At 45.5% G+C, this 20,679-nt stretch overlaps 2 protein-coding genes across 2 annotated transcripts; both read right to left on the bottom strand.

Annotated features, from left to right (window-relative positions):
• Positions 1-595: 595 nt before the first annotated feature.
• On the bottom strand, positions 596-13,720 carry LOC128467577 (hepatocyte cell adhesion molecule-like). Its single transcript, XM_053449242.1, has 5 exons — positions 13,648-13,720; positions 5,105-5,401; positions 3,157-3,420; positions 2,805-2,903; positions 596-1,714 (listed from the first exon to the last, which is right to left on the bottom strand). The coding sequence occupies exons 1-5, from the start codon at positions 13,718-13,720 to the stop codon at positions 1,050-1,052; spliced, it is 1,398 nt and encodes a 465-aa protein (XP_053305217.1). The 3' UTR covers positions 596-1,049.
• Positions 13,721-18,479: 4,759 nt separating this feature from the next.
• Positions 18,480-20,628, bottom strand: LOC128477035 (probable N-acetyltransferase camello). Its single transcript, XM_053458045.1, has 2 exons — positions 20,504-20,628; positions 18,480-19,244 (listed from the first exon to the last, which is right to left on the bottom strand). Exon 2 carries the CDS (start codon positions 19,227-19,229, stop codon positions 18,567-18,569), a length of 663 nt encoding a protein of 220 aa, XP_053314020.1. The 5' UTR covers positions 19,230-19,244; positions 20,504-20,628; the 3' UTR covers positions 18,480-18,566.
• Between the last annotated feature and the right edge of the window lie 51 nt (positions 20,629-20,679).

The raw sequence follows: 20,679 nt of genomic DNA on the forward strand, positions 1-20,679 counted from the left end.
ACACATACACCACTCTAACACCATACACTTACAGATACACACATACACCACTCTAACGCACACACACATACACCACTCTAACACCATACACCTACAGATACACACACATACACCACTCTAACACACACACACCACTCTAACACCATACACCTACAGATACACACACATACACCACTCTAATACCATACACCTACAGATACACACACATACACCACTCTAACGCACACACACATACACCACTCTAACACCATACACCTACGGATACACACATACAGCCACTCTAACACCATACACTTACAGATACACACATACACCACTCTAACACCATACACTTACAGATACACACATACACCACTCTAACACCATACACTTACAGATACACACATACACCACTCTAACGCACACACACATACACCACTCTAACACCATACACCTACAGATACACACACATACACCACTCTAACGCACACACACCACTCTAACACCATACACTTACAGTCGGGACCTGGAAACAGGTCTACAGAGCTTCACAAAAAGCCTGTCCCTGCTGCAATTTGGGGTTTCTGGCCCGTGGATCAAAACAGGCACCCGGTGGTTTTCTAAATTATAACAAATCCTGAAACTTTAGTTCAAAAAGGACCATCTCAGGTGGGTGGAGGTAAATATTTTCACTCCCAGACTCTACTCCATTATATGAATGGGCTCTAACCTGCTAACAAATTCTACATGTAAGGCATATTGTGTGTGTTACATTACTGAAACCGCGAGAAATCTCCCCAAATTATGCATTATATTGGGTCAGCCACAGGATTCTCCCATATGTTCGAATCAAGAGTTTGGAGCTGTTTGGACGCTGGGAATACAGAGCCATTCCCAGGAATAAGTCACATGGCCAACATTTATCTCTACGCACTCCATGCCTCGGCTTCGGGAAGCACATGGCAGCCAGATGTGGCCTGCAGTTATCTGACTCGTAGACCTGTGAAAAATTACAGCGTATACAATACCCTACCTAGCAGAGAAGGTTACCCTACCCAACCGCCCTCCCATCATTTTACTTCAGCGGTCTCTGGAACTCCAGCTATGCAGTCAGGATCCAGAGTTCCCTTAGGATCCCCACGGCTGTAATCGGGATCCACCTTTCTGTTAGGATCCCCACGGCTGTAATCGGGATCCAGAGTTCCGTTAGGATCCCCACGGCTGTAATCGGGATCCAGAGTTCCGTTAGGATCCCCATGGCTGTAATCGGGATCCACCTTTCCGTTAAGATCCCCACGGCTGTAATCAGGATCCAGAGTTCCGTTAGGATCCCCACGGCTGTAATCGGGATCCAGAGTTCCGTTAGGATCCCCACGGCTGTAATCGGGATCCAGAGTTCCGTTAGGATCCCCACGGCTGTAATCGGGATCCAGAGTTCCGTTAGGATCCCCACGGCTGTAATCGGGATCCACAGCGCTGTAATCGGGATCCAGCCTTCCGTTAGGATCTCCAGCTCTGTAATCAGGATCCAGCGTTCCGTTAGGATCTCCAGCTCTGTAATCAGGATCCCGAGTTCCGGGGCTGTGAATAGGTTCCCTGTCAGGTATGGAAATTGTTGAATTGCCAGCAGTATTGCAGCATGAATCCGCTAACATTTGCTGCCTTTCTTCATTACCACTTTGTCCAGAAAAACTTCTAGTCGGAGGTCTTTTTTTTATTCTTTTGCATATTAAATCTGTAATAATAAGGGTTAGAGTTAAATCCTCAGAATCATATGAAATGGGAGGTCGCACGATAAATAAAAAATATCAATCAATTGGCATAGCTAATTCCCCTTAATTTCCCATGATCCCTCCGCTTCCTGTTCTCTCCCGTCAGCCTGAGCAGGAAGTTGGAAGCCACTTCCTGTTCTCTGCCGTCATCCCGAGCAGGAGGTTGGAAGCCGCTTCCTGTTCTCTCCCTTAGTCAGCCTGAGCAGAAAGTTGGAAGGCCCTCCCCGCATTGTTTTAGCGGACTGAGCATGGGCCTCTAGCTCTAGAGATTGTTTCCAGCTGGCCAGGTCCCTCCCGAACGCTATTATCACAAAAGCGGGAAATTAACCCTGTCAAGGGGCAGAAAGATGGCGGCTCCCACATACAGCACAGCAGGATGTAATGAATGCTGTTTTACTGAGAACCTGTGAAAGGGGTAAAACTTGATCCTCTGGCCTAAATGCCGAGGATATATAGAGGAGTGGGGTCTTTTCAGAGCCCTCAGATTAGGTCTGCAATTGGCGGGATGTGCGAGGGGCGCAGTTATGCACACACTTTGATAGGGTTGGAAAGTGCACTGAATTGCACCTGGACCTTTTATTGTCCTCTATGGCCAGCCTGCAATGGATGAATTTTTACAATCCCAGGGACGACTCCACTGGTTGCCCTCTTTGGATCAAGGAGACCCGGCCTTCCCGCTGGACATTTGGCCAGAAAGCGAAGAAAAAAGGACATATACTCCTTAGGTTTTCCCTTCACCTTCATCCCTTCAATGGGAAAGCCTGATACTTAGGGCTTCAGAAAAAATTAAGGGAAAACATGAATAATAAAGAAGTAGAGACAGGGTTATTCTGAATGTTCCAGACAGACTTCATAGGATGTGCGGTGCGTTGAATGCATGAGTAGCGCATGCGCACAGTTTGTATGGGTGCTCCCACAACGGGTGTGTTGGGTTAAAGTCCTTACGGTCGGTTGACATTTCAGTGCCAGATCTTGAAGAGGTCTAGCGAGACCCTGCTGTCCTACGTAACGTTTTACATACTATTATTTCCCCGATACAGCAGATATACTTACAAACAACGATGGCGACGACGACGACGAACACTACGGAGATGATTAAGAAGTAATAATAGTTCCAGTTACTGTGCATTCTCTTCCCAACTGCATCGCAGTCTGTAAGAAAGGAGACATACATGATTAGCGTTACCAGAACTATGGACTTCCCCACACTGTGCTTGTGCAATATCGCTGATAGAAAGAGGAAAATGATGGCTTTTTAGAGGGCGCCCAGCATATCCATCGCTTCCCATCGCTCCTGAGCTTTGCTGCAGTCTACGTCTCTGGTCTCTTGGTGCCTTCTGTTTGTTCAAGAATTAGAGAGAAGATACCGTCCAAGTTCTGAGAAGCCAGGGCTAAGGATACGCACCGTGAGAATTTACTTCCACCTCGTCGGAGATCTCCTGGCTGACGGGGTTGGCCGTTTTACACGTATACACTCCTTCGCAGAGCTGGTCCTCTCCATTAAGGTGCAGGACGGTGTCGTTGGAATCCCTTGTGATACTGCTTTTTATTTCAACGCCCTGTTTATAAAAAGTTGTGTTTAACGGCTCTCCTCCATGTCCACCGCAATGTAGCAGTATCTGATTTTCCTCTCTGGTTTCTTTCCATAAAACAGGCACATCCACTGGATCTGAAATAACAAAGAGGAGAGAAGAGGGAGTGAGGATAGAAAAAAAAGAGAGAGAAAAAAGAAAGAGTGAATAGAGGGATAAGAGATAAAAGAGGAGAAGAGAGAGTGAGATATTGGAGGACAGAGAGGAAAGAGAGGAAAGAGAGAAAAGGATGAAAGAGAGAAAAAGAGAAATAAGACTCATTCAAGAAATAATCTCCTTCAATGTCAAATAAGATATCCGAGGAGGCACAGGCCACCTTCCATCCGTGTGCCACTTCATCTAAGTGCCAATAATCATGAGTTTACCAAGGGATTCATTCCATGACATAATCTGCTGGCCCATACTAATCATCAGGAACTAATTTGTCATCTCTGTTCTCTCATATAGAGGCATTGTCCTTTTTGCGTTTACCCCGGTTTGCATCGTTGCTGCCCCTCCTGCTTAATTAATTCATTATTTAGATTCCTAAGTGCCAGAAATCGGGAGTCTGCCAAGGAGGCAACAAGGAATGACAAAGAGGAACTTTGAAGATCCCATCATTCAATACTCTACTGGTCTGCCATCATACTGGTTTTTGTGTTCCCTCGCTCATTATATTCTTCTCTCCCAGGAACTTCTCACCTTCACTCTCCCTCACCTCCGCCTGCTCTCAACAGCTACTACTCGCTCCTCACGACGCTCACGTTTGTAACCCTGGCACTAAGCCGACACCTTGGACATTGTTCCCACGCTGCTGAACGTAGTTGGCGGATGTCTCGCTCTATGTCTCATCTCCTCCCTGTCTCATAACCCTAAACGTCTCTTCAGTACTTTCAATTCCCTTCTTCGCCCTATCACAACTACCCCGTCCATTAACCTCAATGCCTCTGACTTTGCCACATACCGTGCCACATTTCCTAAAACTCAATCTCTTCAAAGCTGAACTTCTCATCTTCCCTCCATCAAGATTCCCTCATCAGTCTCAGCGCTAATGGTGCCATCATCTCCCCGTCTCCTCACACTCCCTGCCTTGGTAACTCTAACCTCTCGTTCAGCCCCCATATTCAGCCCGCATCCATCCCTCCATAACACAGGATACCACTAAGGATCTTGTCCATGCCCTAATTATCTCCTGTCTTGACTACTGTAACTCTGTCTTAGCCGGTCTCCCTCTTTACCGTCTCACCCCTCTACAATCCACCATGAATGCTGCTGCCAGACTTATCTTCCTCTCACATCGCTTTACTAACCTCTCTCCCCTCTGTCCGTCTCTCCCCTCTGTCAGTCTCTTCACCGGCTGCCTGTGCACTTCAGGATTTAATTCAAAATCCTCACTCTTACTTTCAAAGCCCTTCACAGGGGTTTCCCTCCCTACATCTCCTCACCCATCTCTAAATACCCTCCTAACCGCTCTCTCCTCACTTATCTTTAAATACCTTCCTGCCCAGTCTCTCCTCACTCATCTCTAAATATCCTCCACACCTTTCCCTCCACTCATCTCTAAATAAACTGCTCTTCTCCTGAATATATTTCATAATTGTTGTGATCTGGAAACCACCAGATATACAAGAGAATATATCTGAATATTTTTACCTAAATATTAGCAAATTTTACGAAAAAAATATTCATATATTGAAATACATCAGCGAAAAATAAAAAAAACAAAGAACAATAGAAATATGATGTAACATCTTATCGATGATGATGATTTCCTGGACTCACCAATGACAGCGATGCTGAAAGTCCTGCGGACCGTGGTATTTACCAGGTGCTCGTAGGTCCCGCTGTCTTCCTTTGTCATGTTTGCAAGCGATAAGGATCCGTTGAGGAATTTAGCTCGGTTTTTGTAGTGGTCGTGCAGCATGTCCCAGTTGTGGTACGCTGCCACCCAGCTCGGATCTCCCTTTTTCTTCAGCTCATGCATCGTATTTTCATCCAATTCCATTCCAGGAAATAAGAACGACGCTCCGGTCGCAACGTACTCCACGGGCTGGGGGACGTCCCGTCTGGCTATGCTGGCTGGAAAAAGATACAGAAGGAAACCATTAATGATGTAATACGTTCTGGTACCGACTTTCTCTCCCAACAGAGAACTGGAATCCACCAACGTAATAACAAATCCGCATCCAAAGAAATCAGTGCCAGCGTTCTCGCCATTTTCCAATAAAACCGAGAGAAGAAATTAATTGTCACACGTGCACTAAAAATAGTGCAAATCGTGAGTCTAATAAATTAAGCGTCCAAGAAAAAAAAAAAAATTGGTTATCACATGCAGGCCCGTACCATAAGTGTCAAGGAGAGAAAAGTTGTGGGGCCATTGGTGCTCTTCACGCACGCACTTCAACAACATTAGTGCAAGGCAACTCAGGACTACTCTGGGTGCTTGATTGAGACACCTCTGGCTCCAAGATATCTCAGCACCCAAGGCCAAGGCACCAAGTTGACCCCCCCCAACCCTACCCAACCCAACCCTACCCTACCCAACCCAACCCTACCCTACCCAACCCAACCCAACCCAACCCATAAGGATTAACTCAACAACAAAACAAAATCTAACTAAATTGAAGAAGAAACAATCACCACCAGCCTCCAAGAGCCTTTCAAAAGGCTGGCGGTGAGTTATGACCAGCATGCATCACACCATATGTAAAACACAATGTGCAGATCATATGCAAATTAGTTATAACAGAAAATCACACCAATTTACACAATCCTGCCATCAGAACCAATAATATTTGTCGGACAGATTGGAAAAAAGGGGAAACTGGGTGCTCTTTGACTCCATGTTATTACCTTGTTATTACCTTTTAGGCCAGTCAGTCAGTCATTTATTTATTTATTTATTTCATTACTTTGTTATTCATGAGTGCCTATTAACTCCTTCAATCCCAGGGGTTTTTGAATCACAGTGATGCCGGCTTCTGCTGTCAGTGGGGAGTCCAGGCTGTCAAACGACAGCCTGATCTCCCGTCCAGCGACAGGGATTTGTCCCTGGCGCTGCAAGAAGGGCTGGACGTACCGGTACGTCTGTAGGGGTTTCTTAAGAGGCGTTTTTTGGACGTCCCGGTACGTCCATGGAGGATTGAAGGGGTTAATTTGTTGGGTTTTTTCACGGATACCGAACTCACGGCGAGGCCCATCACTATGATTTGGCACACGATTTTGGTACTACGTTTCTTTGGACACTGTTTTTTTTTAATTTAAGAGGCAGTGAAGTTTGTCTTTGCTGGAGGAGAGTAGGGAGCCTTATGGGCCCTCTCTCTCTCTCCAAAGAAGGGGTCACTCCCTTGCTGGAGTGACTTGAAGGCTAAAGGTGTCTCACAGACAACCCCCAGCTGCTAACCTCACCTCCTTCCGGCTGCAGCGTAAGTTGTCTACGCGAATCGCATAGACATCTACACGCTGCCCCGGCTACATGACAGGGGAGTCAGAAGCACCAGTAAGTTGGGGGGCCAGGGGAGTGTTAAATGGGGGGCATAAGGCATTTCTGGAGGCAGAGTGTTATATGAAATGCCTTTTAACCCCCTTAATGCCACTCTGCCCCCAGAAATGCCTTTTTAACGCTCTATACACCTGGAGGCAGAGTGGCACATAGAGGGTCAAAAGGCATATCATGGGGCACAGTGGCATATAGAGGGTTAAAAGGCATATCATGGGGCACAGTGGCATATAGGGTTAAAAGGCATATCATGGGGCACAGTGGCATATAGGGGGTATAAGGCATTTCTGGGGCAGATGTGCAAAACTGGGTGGGCAGGTTGGAAAATAGAAGGAAATAAAACCAAAATATTTTTCTCAATCATAGCTTTTATTTAAAAAAAATAGTTTACATGAATTAACATTTACTGGTAAAACTTTTTTCCTATAGGTTTGTCTTATATTCAGGCTTTTTCTTTTTTTTTTCCTAAATTAATATTCAGATTTGGGGGGGGGTCGTCTTATAATCGAGCAAATACGGTATGTAATGCAATCCAGGGGTCTGCTGTCTATAATGGGAAATACAGCCTCCGCGTGCCCCCCAAGTCACGGAGGCTTCCATGATATTGATGGGAAGTTCAGATCAGTAAAGTGAATCGGATCATTTTGTCTCGTTCACTGAAATGATCCGATTCATGATCCGATTCTCCAGATCACTCAGTGTGACTCACAGGAGTTACTGTTTCCCAGTCCCTGTCTGCAGTCACACTGATGATTGGCCCCGCCCCTTTCATTACACCCAATGAACCCTCCTGCCCGCCTACTCTGGTGATGTCACTGAAGGCAGAGAGTCGTTCAGAGATTCGGATCTTACAGAGATTCAAATCATTTAGAGAATCTCACTGACACCATACTGTTATAAATACATTCATTAATAATATTCACTGCCCCAGGATTTAGATTCCCCTTAGTTTGCCCCCCTTTACCTCTAACTACACCTTAAGTTACTTAACTTTATTAAAATAATTAAATTAACCCTCAGTACTCAGCATTAAATTAACCCTAAAGACCTGATTAACTATAACTGCCCCTAAATACGCCATTAACCATAACTGCCCCTAAAATAACCCTAAACACCCTGTGACGGACCCTGTAGAGGCGGATGGTTCCAGCGATCTCCTATGGTCTCCTCAGTATACTCCAGACTTCTAGTAACCAAGTAGTTACACTCCACGATGAAGTGTCCCTTGTCCCCAAATCACAGACACGGTCTTAGGTTTGAACAAGAAATAATCTGCTTTATTGTAGACCAAACACCAACTTTATACCTGAGACCATCTTGATAAGAACAATACATAAATACATTAGCTTAAACACTTTAACCGGCACCAATCAGGAGAGGGCTAGAACAGGGAGAAACCAATCACAGTGCAGGGGGTGTGGTCAGGGGCAGCCCACATCCCTTTAACTTAGGGACCAATCAAAAGGGGAGCTACCCTCCCTGCCATATATGGAAATCCAGGGATGTGGCTGTAGCAACCAATAGGGAAGGTTCCTACCTAGCAGACCACTATAACCTTGCCACAGATGCTCCTGTGACACACCCCATCAACCATAACTGCCCCTAAATTAACCCTAAACACCCCATTAGCCATAACTGCCCCTAAATTAACACTTAAGACCCCATCAACCATTCGAATTTATTAGGTAATTTATCTGGAGTACATGCAATTTAGGGGCCGTTATGGTTAATGGGGTCTTTAGGGTTAATTTAGGGGCAGTTATGGTTAATGGGGTCCTTAGGGTTAATTTAGGGTTTTTTACTTTCCAAGTGCATTATTTTACATTTATCAACATTAAACTGCAGCTGCCACACTCTCCCCCATTTTTCAAATTGTCTTAAGTTTAGAATCCTCTACAACCCTCTAGATTGTAAGCTTGCAAGCAGGGCTCTCTCCACCAAATGTGTCGGTTTGTCTTAGTCTGTCAATTCTCATCTTGTCAGACCCCTTGAATTTATGTATTGTATTAAGTGCTGCATAAACTGATGGCGCTATATAAATAAAAGATAATAATAATAATAAGTTATTTGCCAGTTATTTGCCGGAATGTCTACGCTGCTGCAGACCTTTGTATCAGCTAAACACATCCCTTACCAATAAGACCACATGTAATATTACTAATAAAATTATTAAATATGACGGCTGTAATATTATGCTTTTATAATAACTTGCATCTCACGTTATACATATTACTAGAAGAAAGTCTGTTCCCCTCCCGAATTTCCTCATAAATTATATTATTTGAACAGTTTATTGGTTCCTGGCATTCTCTCCTACCACCACTGGGGGGCACTGTGCTCCTGCATCATCTTCCTTAAAGGCTGAAAAGAGGCTGAAAAGTTGGGGCCTGGACAAATGCCAGCGGCACAGCCAATCACAATTACTTTTACAGACAACACGCAGGTTTCAGTCCGACTCCTTTGGTTGGCCAGCCTTCCTCTGGTGGCGTTCTGGGTTGGTGGGACACGGCGTGTTGAGGGTGCAGGCGCTGGGTCAAAGTGGGTCTAATCAGACAGTAAAAACATTTCAACTGGCCTAGCACTTGAAACAGAGGGTGACAGATAACTATCCTCTGGAATGGTCTCCCCCGGTCTATCCATCTCTCCCCGTCTGTATTCCTTCAAAGAATCCCTCAAGACCCACTTCTTTAAGGATGCTTACAACATAGCACATTAACCCCTTTCCTCCCATATTCCTTTAGTTCACCTTTCCTACTCCCTCTCCTGCAATACTTTTACCTATTGTGTAATACACCCTAAATCCCTTTAGATTGTAAGCTCCTGATGGCACTATATAAAACAATAAATAATAAAAATGATAATAATTAGAACAGCCCAGCAGAGGTGGTAGAGGGTAATACAGTGAGGGTATTAAACATGCATGGGATAGACGTACGGCTCCTGAATCTAACAAGTGATTAAGGTTTGCGTCTTTACAGCAGACTTCACTCTTAACCCCCTTGTTGCCCACAGTTTCTGCTTTTTTTGTTTGCCCATGAGTGTAAACAGATATTTAGATATTTGAAGGTTTGGAATGGTGGCAGCCGGTGGGAGAGCCAGCGTTATCTGATACATTTCCTGCATAACATCCTCTCCGCCCCCTGCTGCATAGTAACGTGAGGAATCTTCTGATTGGCCACACTTCCTGATCTGCTACTGAGCATGTGCAAGAAGGTCACCGCCCCTCTCAGCTCTTCACATTCAGTGACCAGGATACAGAATCACAGACAGAGCAGGCTGGGGGGCGGAATGCGCAATTATTATTCATTGTTTTATGTAGCGCCATCATATTCTGTAGTGCTGTACAATGGGTAGAAAGTACATGCTACGTAGTAAATAACAGAACATGAAAATGTAAAGCCATTAAAGTGCACACGATGGCACTAAACTCTGTAAATTAATACAGTGTGAGCAGGATATTACAGTGCTATCTAGATAGACCGGGGGGCCGGGCACACAAATGGCAGATGAAATTTAATGTAGATAAATGTAAAGTTATGCACTTCGGGGTAGGGAACGCACAAGCAACCTACACCCTAAACGGTAGTGAATTAGGGATAAAGACAAATGAGAAGGATTTGGGAATTGTTATAGACAACAAACTAGGCAACAATGTGCGATGTCAGTCAGCAGCCGCTAAGGCCAGTAAGGTATTGTCGTGTATAAAAAGGGGCATCAATTTGCGGGAGTAAAATTATTGCAGGAGAGGGACTAGGAAAGGTGAGCTAATGGAATATGAGGGGCGTTAATGTGCGATGTTGTAAGCGTCCTTAAAGAAGTGGGTCTCTCTTGAGGGATTTTTTGAAGGACTGACGGCAGGGGGGGGAGACGGATAGACCAGGGGAGGGCGTTCCAGAGGATTGGGGCAGCCCTTGAGTTATGAAGAAAGGTTAATTACATTAAATCGGTTTAGTTTAGAGAAACGGCGCCTCAGAGGGGATATGATAACGTTATATAAATATATTGGGGGGGCCGATACAAACCATTGTGTGGAAATCAATATTTGCTAAAACATAATATTCAGGGATATCGTTTTTAAATAACGCGGAAACAGCTTCTCGATCCGAGGAGAGATCTGACGGCCATTCTGGGGTCAAGAAGGATTTTTTTTTCCTAGTTTGTTTCAAAATTGGAAAGAGCATTTTTTTGCCTTCTTTTGGATCAACAGCATTTAACAGATATAGGAAAGGCTTGATGGACGTTTGTCTTTTTAAGCATATATAACTATGTGTAACTATGAGGTAACTTTATGTAACTATAGGGTAACTCCATGTAACTATATGTATCGTATCTATGGCTGGAGCCCCCTTAATAATACATAAATAGAATAAACGAGAAGAGAAACTGATCGCAATCAGAAACGCGCTTTATTAAACACAACAGAGCCAGCGGAACGTAAAGTAACGGATACGGACCGATTTATCCGGAAATTATCAGGAAACAACAGGAGAAAAGTCTAGTTTAGATTAATCCATTTATTGGCTGAGAGTTTAATTGCAAGCTTTCAAGGCCAAGTCGTTCGGCCCCTTCCTCCGGCATTTACGGAGTTAAAACAATTTCCTAAACACAAAAATCTAAGTTCCCAGATTAACAAAAAGCTTTTTTAAAAAAACCTGAGCGGGGGGGGGTCGGGGAATTTCCCCTGCAGTAACTTCGGAGGGGTCGGGGAATTTCCCCTGCAGTAACTCCGCCGGAGTAACAGATCTCATAGACAGACAGAGTGCGGTCTGAGCAACTCAGATAAAGTTTACGCCCCAGCTAGAGGGGCCATAAAGCCATTTGACTCCTGCCAGCATATATGTGCTGTGGATATCTTCCCACAGTTATGTAGCAAAAGCACTACCACCCACCCTGGAATGCTGGCCTAGGGTAGACTACACCACTGGTGGGGAAAGTTCAACATGTTTTTTTTTTTTTTTAACTTTACTAAAAAAATAGTGCATACAGAAAGGAAAAATAATTAGCGCTACATTCCGGCATAGTGACAGCTACAGAGACCCCCGGACCCCATCAGTTATTAACACAAAGCCAGCACTTCTATAATATACAATACATATAATATATCGCTCCGATGCCACGGCAACAATCCTCAGATTTACTCTCTAATTTATTGAAAACGAGTAGATCTTTAGGGCAGGGAACGCTCAGACATCGCTGTGATTCACACTCCGCGTCACTATTGCTTCCCTTACAAAAAACACGCAAAACGCGTTGGTGTTAGTGACAATTCTATACAGGGAGGTCGGGTTGGTTTTAGGAAGCGCACGTGCTCCTGTGTATCCGCTTCCCTGCTCCTCTCGAAGGGCGGAAATAACGTTGCATCAGTCGGTGAAAGGTTACTTCAGAACGTTTGTGTTTGTGAGCCAATGACTTCGCGTCTTTGTTGAGTCGCAGATCGCCTCCGTGTTCGTGAATACGAGGCTGGGTTTGGGAGGCGGTGCAGCAACTGTCATGGATCGGAGGGGTGTGAGAGATCGGGTGGCTTGTGACGTTCTTATTCCTTGTGTAGACCAGGACGTAGAAGCTCATGTTGTTATACAACGCTGGAGAAAGGCTGATATTTGCCCGGACATGCAGAGGTCGGCACCAACGGCGCGCATGGCGGAACGTTTACTGGGGTGGGCAAGTTAATGATGTTCTATGGACCTTCACGACCCTTTCCACGGACACCGGCGTCCGACCCCTAAAGACAAGAAGCGTGCGGTCTGACAGCGGCGGGGAGAAGAAGGTCGGAGGTGACCTCCTCACGTGACTGCAGACTAAGCGTCTTGTCGGTGGTGTATTACCGTATTTTCTCAATTATAAGACGACCCCCCAAAATCTCAATATTAATTTAGGAAAAAAGAAATATAAGAATATAACGACTCTATAGGAAAAAAGTTTTACCGGTAAATATTAATTCACATATTTAATAAAAGCTATGATTGAGAAAAATATTTTGTTTCTTTTTATTTGCCAACCTGCCCCCCAGCTATGCACATCTGCCCCACATGCTTGCCACTCCGCACCCAGAAATGCCTTATACCCCCCTATATGCCACTGTGCCCCATGATATGCCTTTTAACCCCTAGAAATCCCTTATACCCCTATATACCCCATTTGCTCTGAAAAAAACCTTGTCGTATAATCGAGCAAATACGGTAGTTACTTCATAATAATCCAGCGTGGCTGCTATCACCATTTCTGGTCTAAGGCAGACGGATAGTGAATTTATAACCCTTTCATTGCCAGAACCCAGTCACGCTAACATTTATTATTATTATTATTTATTGTAATTTATTGTAGGAGCTTACAATCTAGAGGGAGTTAACAGTGCCGCTGTTAGAGATGGAGGAGCCGCCCTAGTATAAAAATCTCAGGAAACAGGGTAGCAAAGTTGAGCTAAGTTGAGGAAGGGGTTAATGCGTGTGCGATTTTCACCTGTTTATCCTGAGACTTAAGTAAAAAGTCACCACTTGTAACAGTTATAAAATGATCATTTTTAGCAAAGCTGCTTTGCCCGAGAACGTTGAATACAAAACATCTGGACCCCCCCACGACCATTCTGCCCCGCTGGGAGTTTTAGGGGGCTGTTAATAGAGTATAAATCCCAGGTAAAGGGCTTTAGGGTTTTTTTTGCAATATTGCTTATAAATTCTAGGATTTCTCCCCATTTCTCCAAAAGTTGACTTTCTGTAGGACAGACCGTGGGTGGGAGACGTAGTGCAATTTACACACATATATATATTTATATATATACATACATACAGTATATATGTGTTAAGAACCCCCTCCCCTGCAGCCTTACCGGTCTGCACGCTGCACAGAAGAAGAATCAGGAGCCAGGAGAACGTCATCTTCAGCTCCTTCGCCTCAGGCATTCAGTGCGAATGAATGATATAAAAGCTCACCCATGAAACTTTCTCTGCCCCACGATGAGGTGACTGGGCGGGAACACCGTGATACGAAGGCAGCCAATTACTCCCAGCACGTTTTTGTTAGTCACGGTAATGTTTGTGATGATCACGTGATCAGCGGATATATTACTCTGCAGTGTTTTATGTATGTTATTGTTTCACGTTATTTCATGCACTCGAGTATAAGGACTGCCTCTACACAGCCTCAAGGGTAGTACATACCGTGATCTGCTACCAGGCTGTTGTGGGACTTCTGTTAGTCGCTCCGCCGCTGCCATGACATCAGATATAACAGTTATTGCATGAGATTTTCCCAGCCATACCCACTGATTACAATTCACTTATTACCGTAGCGCCAGAATAACAGATTACAGACATTCACACAAACATATATACACATAAACACATACACACACATATACACACACATACGTATACACACACACATATACACATACATATATATATATATATACATAAATACACCCACATACGCAGCCGTGACTGCTCGGTTTATGACCGGGAACTGGGAATACTTTGTATAAATAGTCTCCAAAATGGGGTAGGATTTGGTTTAGAGTTTTGTTTATTTGCCCTGTGAAGCGCCAAAATAAACAACATTTCCCTTACAAAAAATTACTGCAGTTTTTCTGAAGTAATACTGCAGTTTTTTGGACATGAAAAAACTGCAATACTGCACTTTTACTGCACTTTTTTTTTATATTGCAAACCTACAGTTGTAATTCAATGTACTGCAGCTTTATTGCATTTGTTCTTCCGTACAAAAATAACTGCAGTACAGTGAAGTACAAATGCAGTAAAATTGCAGTAAATGTGCAGTATTGCAGTTTTTTCATGTCCAAAAAATAGCAGTATTACTTCAGAAAAACTGCAGTAATTTTTTCGTAAGGGTTTACTTATTTACTTATTCTGAGCTTCCCGTCACAATGTTGTGTGCTGCGCACCTTAAAGAAAAGTCCCCCCTGGACGGTCAGGAAGGGGGAACATGACTGCTGGCCCCTGCCTGGGGTCAGTAGTTCATGGTCCGGCTCAGGATGTGGGTCGCAACATTGTTGCTTTAATGTACTGGGGAGGAATAAAGGGGAAACTTACCTTGTTCTGACCTTCACTCATTTGACACTCTGGGCGAGCTTCCCTCCCTCCCCTGTTTTTCTGTATTTGTTGTGATCTTTGTTCCTGTGCTGGTGTCGGTTTTTCTCTCTTTTAGTCACAGCGTGAAGTCATGGCAGCCCCTTTGCTTGGAATATCCGGTGTATGGAGAAGACTTGGGGAGACGAGTTCTGCGGAGGCTGACGGTACCCAGAACCAGAGCTCTTGGTAATGTTTGGGGTATCTGCCTGTCGGTAACCCGACAGCTGGCAGGATGGTTATGTTTATTGTTACAATGTGATGTTGTAATAAAGCTGTGGCCAATGCCAGGGGCGGGCTGGGCCGGGGGCAGGGGGGCAATTGCCCCCCAGGCCGCCCTAAATCCGGGCCGGTGGGCCGGACGGACGACCGACAGACGAGCATTCAATGCGGCACAGGACAGGAAGAAGAAGAAGAAGAAGAAGAGGAGGAGGAAAAGTGAGAGTGAAAGAAGAAAAGGTAGGAGAGAGTGGATTAGTAAGTGTGTGAGAGTGATGGGTGTTATGCTGAATGTAAGTGTGTGAGAGTGATGGGTGTTATGCTGAATGTAAGTGTGTGAGAGTGATGGGTGTTATGCTGAATGTAAGTGTGTGAGAGTGATGGGTGTTATGCTGAATGTAAGTGTGTGAGAGTGATGGGTGTTATGCTGAATGTAAGTGTGTGAGAGTGATGGGTGTTATGCTGAATGTAAGTGTGTGAGAGTGATGGGTGTTATGCTGAATGTAAGTGTGTGAGAGTGATGGGTGTTATGCCTAATGTAAGTGTGTGAGAGTGATGGGTGTTATGCTGAATGTAAGTGTGTGAGAGTGATGGGTGTTATGCCTAATGTAAGTGTGTGAGAGTGATGGGTGTTATGCCTAATGTAAGTGTGTGAGAGTGATGGGTGTTATGCTGAATGTAAGTGTGTGAGAGTGATGGGTGTTATGCTGAATGTAAGTGTGTGAGAGTGATGGGTGTTATGCTGAATGTAAGTGTGTGAGAGTGATGTGTGTTATGCTGAATGTAAGTGTGTGAGAGTGATGGGTGTTATGCTGAATGTAAGTGTGTGAGAGTGATGGGTGTTATGCTGAATGTAAGTGTGTGAGAGTGATGGGTGTTATGCTGAATGTTTGTGAATGAGGGTTTCAGATAGCATGGATGTGTAAGTGTTGGGGGATAGCTTGGCATAGGGAGTCCGTAATCACATTCCTTTCATGCCCAGATTCCAGCATGTAGTGGCTGCCTAGGCATGATAGGAGTGTGATTGCTGTTATAAATAATTTTTTGGTCCAACTTTGGTGTGTTAACACTTTTATTGGACAGAATAATTCAATGACAGTATTAATATATATATATATATATATATATATATATATAATTGCAAACAGCAATCACACTCCTATCATGCTAAGTCAGCCAGCACATGCTAGAACCTGGGCATGATAGGATCGTGATTGTTGTTATATATATGTGTGTGTGTATATATATATATATATATATATATATATATATATATATATGTTAATATTGTTATTGATTTTTTTGTCAAATTTTGGTGTTACTTTTAATAAAGTATTTTAAAGTTGTTTTTTTCAGTTTTGGCCAAGTGAATGCTGAATTTTTAGTTTCAGTCCAGAATTTTCATTTCGGTGCATCCCTACTATATACTAAGCCAGTCACTAAAGTGGTAAGCCTACACCACATCAATGTATGGCTTAGTATATAGTGATAGGGGTTGTCGGTGTCTGGCTCAGTGTATAGGCACACATTGACGGTGGTACCGCATAATCCCTAAGTATATAATGATAACAGTTATGCTGTACCCCTGTCAATGTTTGCCTAACCATAGAAACTATGCAGTTTTAAAGTGTGTGTGTGTGTGGGGGGGGTGCCACATACAGGGTCTGCCACAGGTGCCAAATACTCTAGGTACCCCCCTGCCTCATGCGGCTGTCAGACCCAACGGCCATGCCTCAGCTCCTCTTCCCACGTCTTAATAGGGGTGTAATGAAGAGCTGAGGCATGCGGTGCGTGCACGCCGGCCACTTTAATTTCATTAGGCGCTGGTGGAGTGACTGCCGCACGACGGCCGCTTTCAATGTCGCTCGCAGCCGCTTTGATGGTGCAATGGGCCAGTTGACTAGACTTGCCCCCCAGGCCTTAGGCTGCCAGCCCTCCCCTGGCCAATGCCCTTACCCACAAACTGTGTCGTCTTATCTTTGGGTGGGGATGTGGGCTTGAGCCATGCTTGGTTGTGGTGGCTTGGGGTCTAAGCAGTCAAGATTTCACTAGTGACAGGGCGGCTTCAAAATGTCCAGAAATTTTACTTCTCTATTCCTACCTAGAACATTACAAAATAATGGAGCGGGGGAGGGGTGGTGTCACCCACCTGCTCCTTGGGGGGGCTCATGTCCCCGTGCGTAGTTTATTTCTTAACCCTTTGCTTTCCTTCTCTACAGAGTGTTACAGCTAGTTACATGGGTGATAGGAGTATAGTCTGCAAGGACCGGCTACAGGTTGTTTGGATCCTGGAGCTCTGCTTAATTTACTCAATTTAACCCCTTGATTGCTGGCAATAGTCAGCAGTCACAGGGTAATTTATGTTTTCCCTATCCTTCTTTAACCTCTTCCCCCAAATTTTAGTTTACTCCGCCCCAATCCCACCATTCCTACTCCCCAGTACCTAGTAGTACCCTCAGCATTAACCATTGCATGGCTGAAAATACCCAGCCCGCTCCTGCAGCCATATACCATGTCTGGTAATAGAGGAGTTAATTCTCTGAATCTCCTCATGTCCGGTAATAGAGGGGTTAATTCTCTGAATCTCCTCATGTCCGGTAATAGAGGGGGTTAATAATACTCTGAATCTCCTCATGTTTGGTAATAGAGGGGTTAATTCTCTGAATCTCCTCATGTCTGGTAATAGAGGGGGTTAATAATACTCTGAATCTCCTCATGTCTGGTAATAGAGGGGTTAATTCTCTGAGTCTCCTCATGTCTGGTAATAGAGGGGTTAATACTCTGAGTCTCCTCATGTCTGGTAATAGAGGGGTTAATTCTCTGAGTCTCCTCATGTCTGGTAATAGAGGGGTTAATACTCTGAGTCTCCTCATGTCTGGTAATAGAGGGGTTAATACTCTGAGTCTCCTCATGTCTCGTAATAGAGGGGTTAATACTCTGAGTCTCCTCATGTCCGGTAATAGAGGGGTTAATTCTCTGAGTCTCCTCATGTCCGGTAATAGAGGGGTTAATTCTCTGAGTCTCTTCATGTCCGGTAATATTTATAAATCACAATATAAATATATAATGAAAATCATAAACATTCAGAGCTGTGCGGTTTTCAGGTGTTGGGAGGGGGGCTCATTTCACGGAGTTTGCATTACGTGCGGGAGGGGGGGGTCTTAGATACCACATGCGCGACCCTACAGTCACTCACAGCCTTACCAACAAACCCTGCTCTGCTCCTCAGCGTTGGTTCTTTCTTGGCCCCTTTCCTACCAGGGGGAATCAAATCCCGGTCCTCCGAGGCCGACGGCTCATCCAACGCGCGCTCTCTAAATAATCCTCCCGCTTCTAAGACGAGACCAACAAGACCTTGATTTAAAGGCAACGCTCTTTAATGAGCATGTGACATCTGCAGTCAACCATCTTGTGGTCCTGTAAGCATTGTTCCAGTATGACATCATAATTGCTTTAACGTGTAAGTGTAGTAATGGACGGAGAAGTCAGCAAATCGCCCGTAGAGAGTCCGGACATACCGGACTTCCGTCTTCTCGAAGCCCAAGCTCTCGTATAACCCGTGGGCCGCTCTCTGTATGATTGACGTGTCCAGGGTGACCTGCTTGCACTCATGCTGGTGGCCAAAGTCAATGACCATCTTGCAGAGAGCTTTGGCCACCCCCTGGCCGCGACTTCGCTTCGCCACCGACAAGCGCCTGAGAACCAGCGTATCTTCGGCGCCTGGGGCCGGCTGGACGCCGACTATTCCGATAACCTTCCCTTCGGCCTCCGCCACCCAGAAGCAGCACTTCCTCTTCAGGAGGTAGGACTTCTCGATGTCCTGAAGGTCCGCTCCGTGACATCGCTTCACATACGCTTGGAACTCGGCCTTCATCAGACACCAACCGGCGGCTAACTCAACCATCACACCTACCAGAGAGAGCGGGCAGGACTTGGAGATCGCGAACAGCAAGATAAAAGAGAGCGCAAGAAAGACATGCACCCGAGGGAGCCTCAGGAGGTAGAAGCAAGTCGAGGGAACGTAGCCCAGCATCCCCTCCGCAAACAGGAGACGAACGGCGGCATGATCCGCGCTCCTGTATCTTCGGATAGAGAAGCCGGCCATGGCCTTCCAGCGGAGCTGTTAGGAGATAAAACATGGTACATATAAAGCCAGAACCCGTCGGCAGAGTCGTTGGTCTTGTTTAATCCCCTCACTGTATTACCATCTCCTGCTGGGAGGCTGTTTCACTTATCTACCACCCTCTCAGTAATGTAAAACTTCCTTCTATTCCGTCTCAGCCTATGACCCTTTAGTGTTAGGAGGGGGGTGCACCGGAGGAGTAATGATCACTAATGTGAAGACTAATGCCCAAAATTGCGGACAGAAAGTCAATTATTAAGAGTCAAGAAAGCATCCCCTTGGTGCCCCAGTGTCCTGCGCATCTAACGTGCTGCCCCTGCTTTGATGATTGTATTTGAATTATGAATAAAGTTTCATGTTTTGAAGATGCCACTAGCAGACCCGACTGCTCGACGGGTTAATGTGCCGTGACAGACTCTGCAGCGTACGGCGAGGATAGGGTTAACAGACATCTCCGGTGCAGAGGCCCTTCCCTTCTCGCTACAACACTGCTTTGGTCCAGCACTGAAGAGGTTAAGTACTGGAGTGCAGTTTGGCGGAGTACCCAGTCAGGGGCGGGGCTTGCCACATGACAGATCTATGGTATAAAAATACCAAATACGGAAACACATTCCGGGAGCACGTGATAGGGTGACTGCCAGCTCCTTCATGTGGGGTGGGTGTGACATCATCACAGCTGCTTTTTATTTGTAAATATCCAGCTACAGGAAGCTCCACGGATTCCCTTCACACCCACTCACCCCCCCGCCAACGACCTTGGGGCTGCTTCATAAAAACCTACAGAGAATTGCGTCGGGGGGGGGGGAAGCTCTGGAGACCCGGCAAAGGAGGGCAATTAAAACGGGGAACGCTCTGCAGGATAAAACTCAATAGATTTAGAAACTTGGAACCCAACAGCAGACAGGAAGGGTCTCTCACGCCGCATGCGCTCTAATGCCCCAGCCCCCCAGCACTACTCGGCGGAGCGCCTCTCTCTGCAGGCGATGCGCTCAGTGCCAGTCAGCTCCGGCTCGCGAAACGCAGCGGGTAGCGTCTATTCACAGAGCACGCGCAGGAACTTTCCTGACACTGATTGGCTGCTCATTTAGACCCAACAGGCCCCCAAATCCTTTCTGCGATTGGCTGCTCCAGCTACGTATTATTCTGTCTCCCTAAACTGTTTTTTGATTGGTGGGGGTGGGATAATTATCTAAAACCTAAGGAAATAAGTGCGAAGAGAGCAAGGTCGGGCGATTTCCCCCCCCCAATAGACTTACCTGCGGCTTATAACGCGTCCTCGTTCCGGGGCAGTCCACCTCCGGTCTGCACGTAGCTCAAGTATTCTTTATCAGAATACGGACTCCGCCGCACCCAGGGAGATACTTTACCCCCCGCTGGCTGTGTGCAGGAGGGGCAGTCTGTACAGGGGTGACGGGTTGAGAACGACTGGGGT

This window comes from Spea bombifrons, chromosome 1 (assembly GCF_027358695.1).
Source record: "Spea bombifrons isolate aSpeBom1 chromosome 1, aSpeBom1.2.pri, whole genome shotgun sequence".
Classification (NCBI taxonomy): domain Eukaryota; kingdom Metazoa; phylum Chordata; class Amphibia; order Anura; family Pelobatidae; genus Spea; species Spea bombifrons.

What these genes read in the sequence shown, in the direction of transcription:
- LOC128467577 (XM_053449242.1), bottom strand. Translation starts at nt 13,720, where the DNA reads ATGCCTGAGGCGAAGGAGCTGAAGATGACGTTCTCCTGGCTCCTGATT. An exon ending in TTTCAGCATCGCTGTCATTG is followed by an intron (nt 3,421 to 5,104) that starts GTGAGTCCAGGA and finishes TTGTTATTTCAG; the next exon opens with ATCCAGTGGATGTGCCTGTT. An exon ending in GGTGGAAGTAAATTCTCACG is followed by an intron (nt 2,904 to 3,156) that starts GTGCGTATCCTT and finishes CCTTTCTTACAG; the next exon opens with ACTGCGATGCAGTTGGGAAG.
- LOC128477035 (XM_053458045.1), bottom strand. Translation starts at nt 19,229, where the DNA reads ATGGCCGGCTTCTCTATCCGAAGATACAGGAGCGCGGATCATGCCGCC.